Genomic DNA, 14,280 nt, shown 5'->3' with positions numbered 1-14,280 from the left:
ATGTGAATATGTACATTATGTGGAAGATTTTGATTTGAAAAATGTTTTGGAGGTAACCACTTTCCCTTCAATGGGACTTGAACCCACGATTATCAGTACGCTAGACTGGTGCTTTAACCAACTAAGATACGAAGGACCTCCGTCGGCCTTTTTGCAACATAGTGCAATGACAGCCGGTATCAACTGAAAAGAATTTGTGGCAAACACTTTTCTCTATTTGTATTTGATTACTCTCAATTTTAGCTAGTAGATATTTTTTTCATATAAAATGTTTGTAAGCTCTCAATATTGTTCCACGTTTCCTTCAGTTGCTTGTCACTAACCCACGAAGGCATTCGAAGAACTCCACAGTTGAAAACTACATAAACTGTTGGTTTAACTAAGCATAAATTGTTCCTAAATTCTGTTTCACAGGTTCTTAATCTAACTATGCTATACTGTGTTCACCAACCTCCCGCTCGATCAACATCAAATTTCTTTAATGAGCATTCTCGTTCTACGAAGAAATATAATACATACTGCGATGTCCCCGTCTTTCTCCGAACTTTCCTTAGTTGAGAGTTCCCCGGCAGCCTTGAGCACCGCAAAGACAAGGGATCTTCTCATCCTCCAGGGGGAATTTGTAGTCGTAGGTGATTTCCTCATTCACCCCGATCGCCTGCTTCGAGTAGATGACGATCTTTTTCTCGGACTCGATCGTGATAACTTTTGCGTAGCAGTTGGGCTAAAAGTAGATAACAATAACCATTATTAGTCTGAATTTATTCATACATTTAAATGCGTTACTTACATTGCAGCTGTGATTGATGAAGCGCGCCAGGTTTCCGCACTTGGTCGCATCGATAATGGTCTCCATATCGATACGGAACAGATACGAGCTACCAATACCGATAGCTTCGTATTTGGTCTCCCGAAGATCCGCCACCGAAGGCCTAACCATCTGCCCGACGTACTCGATCACCATTTCGTCGGCCGCTATCGGTTCCATAGCGAATAGACCCCAATCGTGGATGGCAGACTTGGCAAATTTGAGTTGCTTCTTTCGGAATTTTAGCTGGTTGAATTTTAGCAGCTCAGACTCGGTACTGGCACCAAAAGCGGTCAATAACCGGCGCTGGTTTGAGCGAGCTTCTCGGGAAAGACCTTGCATTTTGGTGACCGCTTTGGCCGTTTCAATGTTGTTCAAGTGGTTGGCAGCAGCAGTTCCTTTCAGATGATGGTATTTGTATTTCGCCTTTTCCCGTGGGTCAATTTTATAAAAGCCTTGGGTTCGTGCCGATCCAGTCGAGTGCTGTTTGATGTCCGACACATATTCTTTATCCTTTTTCCGCTTTTTAGCCGGTGGAGGCAGAAAACTTCGTTCCGTCGTACAATGATCCACCCAATGTGTTGCGTTCAGCCAATAACTGTTGGTGTCGTCACTGAGCAACAGTTCGTAACTTTGCTTTATATACTGAATATCCTCAGCGTCGATCCCCCGCGTTAGGAAATCATAGAATATGGCCATTCCGGACCGAATATCACGTTCGTAATACTTTGCCACCGGCACAAATGATTGCGGTTGACCCAAGGGGACCAACATTTTGGAAGCATCAGTAGCAGTGGATGCTCCAGTAACCGATGGAGTAATTGCTGCTTTGTCCTGCTTTTCGGACCGCTTCTTGTGTTTGGCTTTTGGGGTGCTGGGATCTTTTTTGGGTCGACCTACTGGTCGCGTTGCCGATGGTGAAGGAGCAGGAATAGAGGCTGCAACAGTAGTGTTAGGTACCAATGGAACGGATGAAAGTACATCTTGTTCATGCGTAGGAATCGATCCACCTGGTGTTCCGGGAATTGCACTGTTTATTACGTCATCGTTATTCGTGTACCCATGGTCGTGCGCTAAAACATCGTCGGATGATGGGGCGTATTTGTTGACAGATTTTGCGACCGGCGCGTATGAATCTGACTGTGGATGAGGTGAAGAAGACGATGGGGACGCTGATGGGGGAAGAGAATAACAGTGATCGAGAGCCACTTGACTAGCTTGACTGGATCCACCATCAGACGATGCAGGCGATGCTTTCGCTGCGCGGCGTGCAGCTTCTTCGTCAGCCGAGAAGAAGTCTTCCGAAGAGCTTAGCGGAGCTGTGCCACCAAGAGCAACTACACGAGGCGGCATAACCATAGTAGTAGGAGCAATGAGAGGAGGTAGAATTGGCGGTAATTCCACCGGAGTTGGAGGAATTTCTGGTGCGGGAACAACATTGGGTGGTACTCCGTTCGTATCTTTCGTTTTCTTGCCGCCCTTGGCTCTCGATTTGGCTGGCTTTTTAGGTGCTTTTTTACCAGTCGCCGTTGGGGCTGGGACTATAGACACGCTGGGTAGAACTGAACTGAGCGGATCTTTGACCATGTCCAGTATACCGGCACCAGGCGTCGGCGGCGGATGCGTTGTGAGTGGTGTACTTGGATCATCAAGACTTGGAGCTTTTTCCAACATTGGAATGGAAGTATTTTTCTTATTCGTGCGGGACCCCTTGGCAGGAGATTTTGTGATGGCAGGTGCTGGAGGCGCATTTGCTGCTGCTTTGGCTGCTTCCTCCGCTTCCAACGCCAAACGCGCCTGTTCTTCCTGGAACTCGCGCTCAATCTGTTCCAGATATTCTGCTTTTCGTCTTTGCTTTTCTTGATATTCACGTTCTTCTTCAGAATCACTGTAGATTCGATCCAATTCATAGAGAGACTTTTTGGGAGATTCGCGACCCGGCGTCCGTGGTGGTTGCTGCGGAGGGGGACTACCGTCCACATCTGGCGATAGATCTTCGTGTAATTGGTCGAGTGGCAGCATCGGTACTGTGGGTTTCAGTGAAGTAGATGGGGTGGGTGTTGTTCCCCGATCCTGTGGCCTGATAGAAACAGAACCCTCTGGACTTCTGCTTCGCGCTTTTTCGGTAGATACGGGTGGAAGAACTTCTCTGCGGGGCGGTTTATTCGATTCGTCAGAATCAGAATCCGAGTATATTTTAGCTTTGTTGCGTGATCCGGCGCTGCTGGATGGAAGTGAGAATTTGCTGCTCGGATGTTCCAGATCGTCGTCGCTATCGGAATCCGAGTATATTCGTTTTTCTTGTTTATCACGAGGTACTGACGATTGATGTTTTTTGTAGGGCATATCCACGTCGGTGAGCGACGCTGAATCACTACTTTCCTCCGATTCACTAGCACTGCTTTCTTCCTCACTTGATGAGGTGAAGAATGATGATACACTGGGCTTTCGTTTTTCCGTACGAGACACTGCAGATGTGGAAGACGTCCTGGACACGGCAACAGGAGCTGTGGATGCTCCTGACGGAGGAGGAGTTTTAGCTCTCGATTGTGATCCACTCGGTTGAAAATCAGTTTCTTTTTCGGAATCAGAACCATGCACCATATCCTCTTGATCACTGCGCCGTGAATCTTCGTCGTCCTGTGGAATCGGACTCGGTTGCTTTCGTATTCTCCTGAAACTGGGCATTTTTGGGATAGTGGCTCTTAACCCCAGCCCTATATAGCTGCTATTGCTGTCCAGGTTATCGTAATTTTGATTCAGCAATTGGTTGATGTCAGGAGCTTTATCTACCTTTGCTACGGTCAGCGGAGTTATATCGTTCATTACATCCTTATGTTTTCCTTTGCTCTTAAGTTCCTCCTCATCCCACCACGCTTCGTACTTTTTGTACGCGGTGTTTTCAATCATTTTCTTGTTGAAATCTTTCTTCAGAATTTGCTTTAGCTCAGCGGTGACACGTTCGATTACAGCAGCGATCGCGTCTTCATAGCGATCCCGTTTCTTTCGTTCTCGTTCCCGTTCTCTGTTCGAACTGGAATACGATAATCGATAACGATCGTCGTTGTAAGCGTCCTTTTTGTTTGTAGAAAAGCCGTAAGATTGGGATGACGGTACTTGATAAGGATAGGCTCCACCTGTGAAGCCCGCCATGTAGGGATGCATGTAACTGTTTTGGTAGTAGCCTGATTGGTATTGCTGATAAGAGCTTTGTGAGTACGTTTGAGAATAGTAATAGGATGGATCGGTACCAGGTGGAGCAGGGGGATATCCCATTCCAGGTCCAATGCCGGGTGGATAGACGTAAGTGAATGATTGAGTTGGTTCTGGGGGAGGGGGTGCATTTGGTGCCGGATCAGTTGGGAGTGGTGGTGCTGTAGAATCATCGTTTTTACCGTCAGTCGATGATAGACTAGAAAGCGACATCTGATCGTTATCACGTTTGATAATGTCTTCCATGTACGGTTTGGTCGGTAGAGGTGGAGTGCTTTCCTTAGCAAGAATGTCATCTTCGCTGGATGAGATATCACTTGCTCCTTCCTCTTTCGGTGGTTCCAACTTTTCTTTCTTTATTTGAACCTCCTCGACTGGACTGGGAGGCTTTTCTTCTTTGACTTCCTGCTTGATCAAAGTGTCCTGACTATCGTCACCCGTTTCGCCTTCTTCTTTTTTATCTTCCTCTTCGGCATCACTAAGTTGAAGAAACGGGGCACCTCCAAAGGTTTTATCTTTGAACATCATAGCGATCCTCGTGTCCAAATCTAGTGCAGATCCACTATTATCGTCATCTACGGCTGGTTCGTTTTTTGGTTCAGGAGGACCTGGAGGGGTTGCCGGTGGTTTGGGGGCGGGATCCGTCGTTTCCTCAAGATCCCACATGTCAGAGTCGTCCAACACGGTTTCTCCCCCTACATTTGATTTACTCGAAGGTGGAGGGGGAGGAGCCTTGGGCTTTTCATCAGGTGGCGGTGGAGGTACCCACGAGCTTGGAGTTGCCACATAGCTGCTTGTGACAGTTGTTGCTGATGAAGGAGGAGGAGGAGGAGGGTATCCATATGTTCCATAGTCAGAAGCTCCATAACCATATGAATATTCGTACTGTGGATAACGATTACTACCATAGCCGCCCATTTCACTCGTGTAGTTTCCTGACTTGCCATACCAGTAGCCTCCACTTTTACTTCGCTGTCTATCTCGATCCCTGCCGTAACGATCGCGATCTCTGCTGTCCCAATCACGATCCCTGTCACGAGGCCTTTCTCTGTCCCACTCACGTTCTCGGTCTCGGTCACGATCTCGATCCCGATCACGCTCTCTTTCTCTTTCGCGATCCCTATCTCGCCCGCGTTCATAGTCACGTTCGCGATCGCGATCCCTATCTCGCCTGTCATCCTTAAAATACTTCTTATCTCTGTCCTTACGATCGTAGTACTTGTCGCGGGACTTATCCCAACTTTTACTATCGTCTTCTCGAGCGCTTTCGTATTGAGATCCAGCTTTACTAGTTGAAGAATATTTGTCTTTGCTATAGGAGAACGAGTCTGCACTATTGCCAGCGCTTCCGGAATATTCGTCAACATCCCACATATCTTCTTCGGTTGCTAATGCATTTGAAGGCTTGGAAGAAGGAGGCGGTGGAAGAGGTGGAGGTGGCGCAACTTTTGGCGCTTTCTTAGTTGGAACTACTGGCGCAGAACTATCACAATCCCAATTGTCGTCATCATTTAACATCTCTGTGCCAGAACTGTTGCGACTACCATAATGGGATGCAGAAGATGATGCGGCTGGTGGTAACGGTGCTGGGGGTTTTACCGGCTTTACCAAAACCGGAGGGACTGCTTTATGTACGGGTGCAGGCGGAAGTGGCGGAGGAGGAGCGGGTTTTTTCTTCTCGGATGTTCTTTCTTCTATCGCGCGTTTGCATTCATCTCCGAAGGGATCCTTGAAAACGTTCAACACTTTGCCCATCACCGAGGTCCCGTTTAAGCGCTCCACACAGATACGTGCTGAACGGACGTTTTCAAACACGATTCGAGCAATACCGAGATGTTTGTTAGTTACAGGATGGTAGTAGATATAGAGCTCAGTGTATGTTCCGCATTTGGCCAATAGATCCGATAGGAAGGGTTTATCAATGTTGTCGTTAAGATTGGTAATTGTGATTTCAATAGCCGGCGGTTCTCCGATGTAGTGATCGTCAATCTTGAACCTGTTAATAAAAAAAATACAATTTTGCATTTGTTATAAATTTGACATAATTATCATACAACACTCTCATATGTGCATATTAAGGGACATAAATATTTTTAGATTTATAAAAATGAAAAAAATAAATAAATAATAACTTTGGGAGCTAACAAATATGCAATTACCTCGGGACAATCATGTCGAAAGGCTCAATGCGTGTCCGTATCCTGGCCAAAGGATTCCGAGGATCTCTCGGAATAACCGGTGGATACGTTGGATCCCCAGGAACAATACCATCGTAACGGTATGTCTTCTGAACGCCACCTTTGTGAATGAATGGATCCACAATTAGTTTATAATTTTTGGGCGCTTTGTGCAGATTATGGGAACTGGTAGTTCCTCCACCACCACCCCCACCGGAGGATGAAGATGATGATGAGCTTGTTGACTTTCCATCGTATGTTCCGTTCATATCTGAAAATAAATCATTTGACATTTTTAAATATAAAAGTTCTGTTTGATCGCATTAGCTTTGTTAAACATAAATAATGAACTCGGATTTCGAATACTTTCAAACATAAGTTACATTTATCTGCCATTAATTAATTATGTTGGATATACAAGAATGGCTCAAGACTAAGAATGACAACTTGTGTGCTTGTTTAAAATGATTTAAATAAACAAAATATACATTCAACAAATCGATGTGACTTAGATTTATACATTTTTGAACTGATGCTGATCGTCGAAAAAAATAAGAGGGTACTTTCCAGTCGAAATAATGATTTTCATACCTTTCTGGGCGCAAGTGGTTATTGATTATTGCATAAAAATCTGAGTACACACAGCGAGCCACATTCCACAATAATTGTGTGACTAATCAAAAAATGTCCTCCGATCAACTTCATGCAGGAATACAGGTTAATTCCATAAATATGTATATAAGTATGTAACTATAATCAATAATCTTTTTTTAATTATCAAAAATTAAAACAACACTATTACTGTCACCGGGGGATTTAGATGTTGCTTCTTCTTCTTCTTATTGGCATTACATCCCCACACTGGGACAGAGCCGCCTCGCAGCTTAGTGTTCATTAAGCACTTCCACAGTTATTAACTGCGAGGTTTCTAAGCCAGGTTACCATTTTTGCATTCGTATATCATGTCATGAGGCTAACACGATGATACTTTTATGCCCAGGGAAGTCGAGACAATTTCCAAACCGAAAATTGCCTAGACCGGCACAAGGAATCGAACCCAGCCACCCAGCCACAAAGCATGGTCTTGCTTTGTAGCCGCGCGTCTTACCGCACGGCTAAGGAGGGCCCCTTAGATGTTGCACAAAATAAATATCTGTACTGTTTTTAGTATTCTTTTTTTAGCTTCATATTTATACAAATGCTCCTGATTATTCCCAGAGATCTATAGTTGGAATTTCTAATTGTACTTAGAGGACACGAGATACTATTCGACACCAATCATGTTATCCACGGCGAAATTTCAAGACGGTAAATATGCATGCAAAAAATATTGACGAAGACATTGTTTACGTTTCCTAACCAGCTCTTTATGAACTAGTCAGGTAAAAAGTTCCAAAATTACTTGTGCGATTCAGAACAGAAAAGAATGATTATGCAGAATAATATATTTTTAATATATGCCGATCGCCAAAAAACAGGCTAGCAGTAGAGAAAAAGGTTTGCTAATTACGGAAGTGCAATCGTGCGAAGTTCCAAACAAAACATTGACTAATCTGGTCGCAGTGCAACCTAACCTTGAAATTGTGTATTTTGACAAGACTTGTGTCAATCTATCGAATCCTTCCAATCAGCCCAAATACGAAAAAACATGACAATTTTTTCAAGCATTTTTGGTTCCCTTATCTGCTAGAAGAAAACTTACCTCAAGATGATGCTTCAGTTTTTGCTGCTTGTCAATATACAGCACGGTTCATCATAGCATCAGTAAACTTCCTCCCAAAAACTGCGGTCCCGTTTCAGACGGCAAACATTGCTCTGCAGCTCGAACGGAATGACCCAAAAAAGAATTCAATTTTTCCGCAAGGATTCCGCCCGAAATCGCAAAACTCCAACGGCAACTGCTGCAGACTGTATCCGTCGATGGATTTTTGATGATTGTGTCCGATTCTGGGACACTTTTACTGAAAAATTTCACGAATAATAAACTATCAAGCTGGACTTGAAGGAAAAAATCCCTGTCGCAAGTTTTATGACCGATATCGAAACATCAGTGCGTCGGTGTTCGTGCAATCGTGTGTCATCAACGCGCGACTTTTGCTTTTTTTCCTTTTTCGATGATGAGAATGATGATCGATTGTGACAAGTAAATGATGATGTACACGGAAAACTGAAAATATGCTCTTTTTCGTGCACACTTACACGCTAATCTGAAACAACCCAGTGGCCGGGTCATTTTTGTACCCGGATTTTTTCGATGTTAGCTAACACTCATATTAGGGTCAAGTTAGAGTAACCTTCCTTGCTGGGAGCAGTTGTCAAAATCTGGGTATGTCAACAAAATGGATATGAGTCAGCCGAACCCGAAATCTGGGTAAACGAGGACTTAAACATTTTCGGCACAGCCGACAAATGTTTTGCGTTGGGGAAATTGTTTTATTTAACTTTTTTTTAGACAATAATAATTTTCTAGAGCGAAAAAAGCTGGGTACCGGTTACCCAGATTTTTTCGCTTGTACTGCTACCCAGATTTGAGTTAAGGTACCCGAACCCAAATTAGAGTAACCACGGTTTCGCTGAATCTGGGTCACTTTGACATAATTCTGGGTAGGTTCAGGTTAGCGTGTATACTAAAGACACACTGGTGGTACAAGTACCACGGTTAGGGTAAATGATATATTTTGGACATGTACATATTTTGGACAAGCCTGAGCTTCTTCGATCAATATTAGATAATGTGTAGGAAATTTTTTATCGAAAGTATGATCATTGCATACTTTTACCTCAACTCTAGCGGCTTCTGATGAGAATTCACAAATCAACTATTATTTATCTTTAAAATTATCTAAAATGTAAAGCTTTCTACCAAAGTGCCTGCTGGACGCCAGTATGCAGGAGAACATGCATTATAGGACTCTTCGTAACATGCACCTGAAACACGTTTAAATTGGTTCAAACGGCAATCTTGAGGTCCTGCGGCCAAAGTTTGATTGTAATTGAGATACTACTAACATATTTCAATCGCTTAACATGAACTTGATACGGATGAAAAAGGAGTGACCAAAATGTTATGTTTTATGCATCAGACATTTATTGGTCACCCCATGTACAGTACATGGATGAACCATTAATTGCCAACTTTCAGGCTGTTTTCAATGATATCGATAAGATTGCGAAACAATGTTAATTTCTGGTTTAATCTATGTCAGTTAAGCAAATAAATGCATTTAAATGAATGTGGATACGTGTAGGTAAGTCATACCATTGAGATCTGTATGTGGCCATTTTTAAATTAGGAGAAAATGACTCTGTCCAAAATATATGCAATTTCCATGTCGAAATTATATATTTGATGTCCAAAAAGAAAATATTTCAGTTCACAGTATATCACAGTTTACACCTAGTAAACGTAATTTATTCAAAAATTGGGCAATGGAGACAGAACCCGAATAAAAAATACAGTAGAATAACAATACAATTTATTGTAACACTACTATTAATAACATTAAATTGGCAATAGATTGTATTGTAAATGAAACCATAGAAATACATTAGAATGCATTGTTATGAACCATTTACTCAAATGTAAATGAAGTTTTCGCAATAGAATGTACGGGTTGTTAAGTATCGTAACTATACAAAATCTGAGATTTTTCCAAACATTTTTTTCGTCACACAATAGAGTGTATGGTTAATATATTGTTGAAATATCCGAACAAAACTGTTCAAAATACAATGGATTGTATTGTACTTGTATAGTAAAACAATACGATTTTTGATTTCTCAGTTGTGACAGCTTTACTGTTCAACAATGCAATTTAAAGGGAAAAATGCATATTTGGCGCTTTGAGGCAAATATTGTTATATAGTTTATATGCAATGTAAAGAAACGTTTCAAAAGTTATCAATGTATGAATCTTATGTACGAAAATGTTTAAAAAAACAATTGCAAGTATTGTTACATTAGTGAAATATGTTGATGTATTGTATCCTCAGTGTGGATACAATCTGTGCAACCATCAAGAAACAATATATCCTATTGTATACCGTACATTGTATGGTAATTCAATTGTTTACACAATTGAACCAATAGTACATTTTTATCCGGGAAGACTAATCATAGGTTATGTATTTGGATGAACCTAGTGGTTTTCAATTGGTTTATACTATTCGATCTCGATATATTTTCTAATGAATGTCTTGCGCTTGTTCAAGATACATCATTTACCCTATATACCCTACACTACTAAAAATCCACACATATTTATTGGCAAAAATCCATAGATTTAACTTATGATGTATATCAGCGCACACATAACCATTCTCCACGTGAACTACTAATAAAATACATATCCAAATAAACTTTATGTGTGGTCTCGAATCAACAATTATTTAATTTATATGTGGTTCTATATCGATTATATTAGGGTGGAGCTATTGCAAACATTTATAACGGCGACACATATATCTTATATAGATATTTTTGGCAGTGTATACACGCTTAGTTCAGTTCACCTAAATATGGGTGAACAATACCCATAATCTCGAAAAAGTGCACATACCTATTTATGGGTGAAATGCCCTTTACCTATTTATGAGTAAGCCCAGTTTACCCATATATAGGTACTTGGACAGGAGTGCTTTATTGGTAAATTTCACCCATATTTGAGTAATGTTTAAAATTTGTTTTTTCTGTAATTTATAAATGAAATGAATCACTAATTTATCAACAAATAATAAAACATTTATTGAATATAATAATAAAATCTTAATGGCTAATCGTACAATTCAGACCGACCAATATATGATTAGTCATCGACTGATTTTGAAGTCGTCGACGGACAGCATTTACAATCTTCAAACCGGGAACCGTCTCTTCAAGAGCCGCATCTGATTGAGAACAGCTGGTGTAAAGGATTAGTGTTCGATGTACTCCGCCTCAGGCTTAAGGTTTATCATAGCAAAGCAAGTTCTAGGTCCAAATCGCATGTGCATGTACGGACAACTGTTAATAGAGAAGAATACTTTACATGTCTATTGCAGATATAGAGGTCATAACTTAAACGTACCTGAGTGATGCGGTTTTAGTAACGGCTGTGGGAGAGCTAATGGGCTGATGAGATGTGGTCCGCTGTGGATTTTGCGCTGCTGCTGGGATCTTTGAGGAGTACACTAGCCATCCTAACTTGGCGACGTTTAAAGGAAGCAACTATATTTTGGTGTTCCGAAAAAATCTTGCTTGAGATAGCCTTTGTATCGCATCATTAACCGGTTTTCTAAAAAAGAACAAATTGAATATAGTAGGTTCTATGTCTAGTTCTAAAAATATTGCTCCCATATCACTTACCGTTATGCCGTTCCTCTTCGGTGTTTATTCCGGGGGGTTCTTGTGGCACCAGCTGGTTAATGGATAGATAGCTGGAAATCTGCTGGCCATATTGATAAACAGTAAATCAAAGACAGTACTAGCAGCAATTGCACCGGCAAATACCCATGAAGTTGACGTTTCACGGTGTTGGCTGCTCCTAAAAAAGTGAAGAAGATGAAACGTCACTGTGAAAGTTAGAGAAGAGGATCATTATTTATTGAAACTTACCCGATTGCAACGGATGCTGATTCCGTTCCGAGTACCGCTGGCTTACACATCATGCGGATCGTTGAATCGGCTGGGAAATGAACCGTATTGATGATCACACTCCTCCCAGGCCAGTGCAGTACTTGATCCATGATCCTGCTTCTTTAGTATAATCATGGGATCCGTCTGTCGAAGTAATGACCCCCATGTTTTCGCGACTGATTCAATACCAGCACTAATTGACCGTAAATCGACAACGATTTTAATGTTCTCTTTTCTGGTATTTACTTAATTGAATATAATAAATAATATAAGTTTTGGAAAAAACCATTTGCAACCTTTGGGGAAAACTGTAAACAACAAAGTCAAAAATTTTCACCCAAATATGAGTAAATTCATTTACCCATAAATTGGTAAGGCCGATTTACCGATAATATGGGTGAAATACTTAAAATGACGCCAGAAAACTGAAATTTGTTAAAAATGAGCTATATTTAGTACGAGTTGATTTATACGTGTACTCTGTAGGCTACGCTCAAAGTGCTTACAACCCAGCTTACAACCTCTCTCGATGCGATGGATACTTTACTTACTGACAGCTTACTTTGGAGATCTTTTGACATTCGTTTTGACTCTATTAACCTTCTCTATTAACAGTTGTCCGCCGAATAATCAAGCACATAGGATTTGTAAAAAAACATCGCGACATCGTGACATTTTTTTTTGCCGATGAAGCAAACTGTTTTTTTGCTGTACGTTAAGGTTGGTATCGTGTTCAAAAGAAATTTCTTTTTCTATCTCAATCACATGTTAAATTCCGTTCACTGAATCGGAAAAGTAAAGAATCGAAACAAAATTCTTACAGCAGTATCCAAATGAAAAGAACAAAAAACAAAATTGGCATTTGTAAGGTTCCCACGCAAAGTAATAGAGCTGTCACTTTACTTTCGGAAAAATATTCTGCTCGATTATTCCGTAAGTAAAAGTGACAATTTGCTCCATGCAGATCAGTTGTCAAAATTCCTCTTGGTAATATTGAACAAAATTCCGTAACCTCTCTACTTTTTAAGTCGATACTGGCCTTTAGAGTCGTGCCGGCGTGCGGTCAGGATTTGCATGAGATTTTTTGTTTCGGCTCGTGCGCAGCACAAAATCGAGTTTTATTACCTGTTAGGAGTGCGCTCCGTAGGTACTGATTTATTTGTTCTTATCTCTAAAATGAGCAAGGAGTAATGAAATGAATTTTTCCCACCAAAAACGGTTATACGTGTGAAATTATTGTACGAAAACATTAATCGTGGGGAGAGAAAATAGTAAAATCTTGTGCTGACTGTCATCTGCTTGGTGTGGCTGCTGCTGCAGCTGTCGTGGTTTTTGTTTTTATTTTTTTGCATGGAAGAATGAATGGTAAAAAGAAATGTCAACCATTCCCGTCCCTGCTCTTGAAGAGACGGTTCCCGGTTTGAAGATTGTTAATGCTGCCCCGTCGGCGACTTCAAAATCAGTCGATGATTAAGGGCCGATGTCCTCGTAGCGGTTTTTTACGCTGCGTGCACGTTCACGCAAGGTACCCAGCATCAAATGGAGCAATGCACACGTCAACGTATACACTAATGTTACCCTAACGCAGACGTTTGGAATAAACAAACGCCTAACACGATGTTGCAATATAGCGTAATTTTAGTCGAGGTTTACCCTAACGTGAATCATTTTCTTAGGCTCATGAGGTAACAGGTTACCCTAAAGTTCGGGTCATGTTAGGCTCATTCTCCTTGCTGGGTATGCACGACTACATTTGATGCTGGGTACCTTACGTGGACGCGGCGTGCACCCACCCAGAAAGGAGAATGAGCCTAACATGACCCGAACTTTAGGGTAACCTGAATTTGCGGATAAGTAAGTCTACGAAGAAAAAAATCTTGAAATGCAAGGCTTCTGAAGATAGAGATTCAAGCGATGACGAGGTATTAGCGTTCAAAGCCAAACGAGGTCATCGGCATGGTTGGCGAGGCGCAGCTATGGACAGAGCGAAGGGAAATGATGTTTTGTTGTACTGCACACCGTTTGAATAAATATTATAATAAAAACTACAGCTATTCATATTGTATGTCAAATATCTATAATTACCTACCTTAGCTTTGCCTGAAAACCGTTTGTGATACCACAACGGCGAGATTTCGACATCGTCTTTTGTTGAATCATTCGAGGGTGCCTTGGAGCAGTAGATTCCAATATAGCACGAAACATCTTCTCCATTACTATCAAGCAATACTATGTAGGTAATACAAATATCGTGACACACATTCCGTTTTTAGGCTTTCCCTCCCACTCACGATTCAAAATGCACTGATTGGACTTCCCATTAAGAACATTAAGCATGAGTTGGCTAAATCTTGCTCCGTCCGGCATATTTTAACCCAATCTCACTTACAGACACATTTCACTGGGTCTATCGAAACTGCGATATATTTGCAAATCGACTTACTTCGATGGGGGATATGAAGAGGGGG

The 14,280-nt window shown here is 41.5% G+C and overlaps 1 protein-coding gene and 1 long non-coding RNA gene across 2 annotated transcripts; both read right to left on the bottom strand.

Annotated features, from left to right (window-relative positions):
- Positions 1-368: 368 nt before the first annotated feature.
- On the bottom strand, positions 369-8,246 carry LOC134223886 (histone-lysine N-methyltransferase SETD1-like). The gene is made up of 4 exons (XM_062703112.1): positions 7,901-8,246; positions 6,181-6,469; positions 791-6,017; positions 369-724 (listed from the first exon to the last, which is right to left on the bottom strand). The coding sequence occupies exons 2-4, from the start codon at positions 6,465-6,467 to the stop codon at positions 551-553; spliced, it is 5,688 nt and encodes a 1,895-aa protein (XP_062559096.1). The 5' UTR covers positions 6,468-6,469; positions 7,901-8,246; the 3' UTR covers positions 369-550.
- Positions 8,247-11,270: 3,024 nt separating this feature from the next.
- Positions 11,271-12,109, bottom strand: LOC134221081 (uncharacterized). The gene is made up of 3 exons (XR_009982200.1): positions 11,792-12,109; positions 11,543-11,720; positions 11,271-11,471 (listed from the first exon to the last, which is right to left on the bottom strand). It is a non-coding gene; the product is annotated as an uncharacterized LOC134221081 (long non-coding RNA).
- Between the last annotated feature and the right edge of the window lie 2,171 nt (positions 12,110-14,280).

This window comes from Armigeres subalbatus, chromosome 3 (genome assembly GCF_024139115.2).
Source record: "Armigeres subalbatus isolate Guangzhou_Male chromosome 3, GZ_Asu_2, whole genome shotgun sequence".
In the NCBI taxonomy this organism is placed as follows: Eukaryota; Metazoa; Arthropoda; class Insecta; order Diptera; family Culicidae; genus Armigeres; species Armigeres subalbatus.
The sequence above is the reverse complement of the archived record's forward strand: the minus strand, read 5'-3'. Positions and strand labels throughout refer to the sequence as shown.

Bases quoted from the DNA above. Each gene is read 5' to 3' on its own strand.
- LOC134223886 (XM_062703112.1), bottom strand. From the start codon at position 6,467: ATGAACGGAACATACGATGGAAAGTCAACAAGCTCATCATCATCTTCA. The intron at 6,018-6,180 runs GTAATTGCATAT...TTTTATTAACAG, and splicing joins TTCGACATGATTGTCCCGAG to GTTCAAGATTGACGATCACT. The intron at 725-790 runs GTAAGTAACGCA...ATCTACTTTTAG, and splicing joins TCATCAATCACAGCTGCAAT to CCCAACTGCTACGCAAAAGT.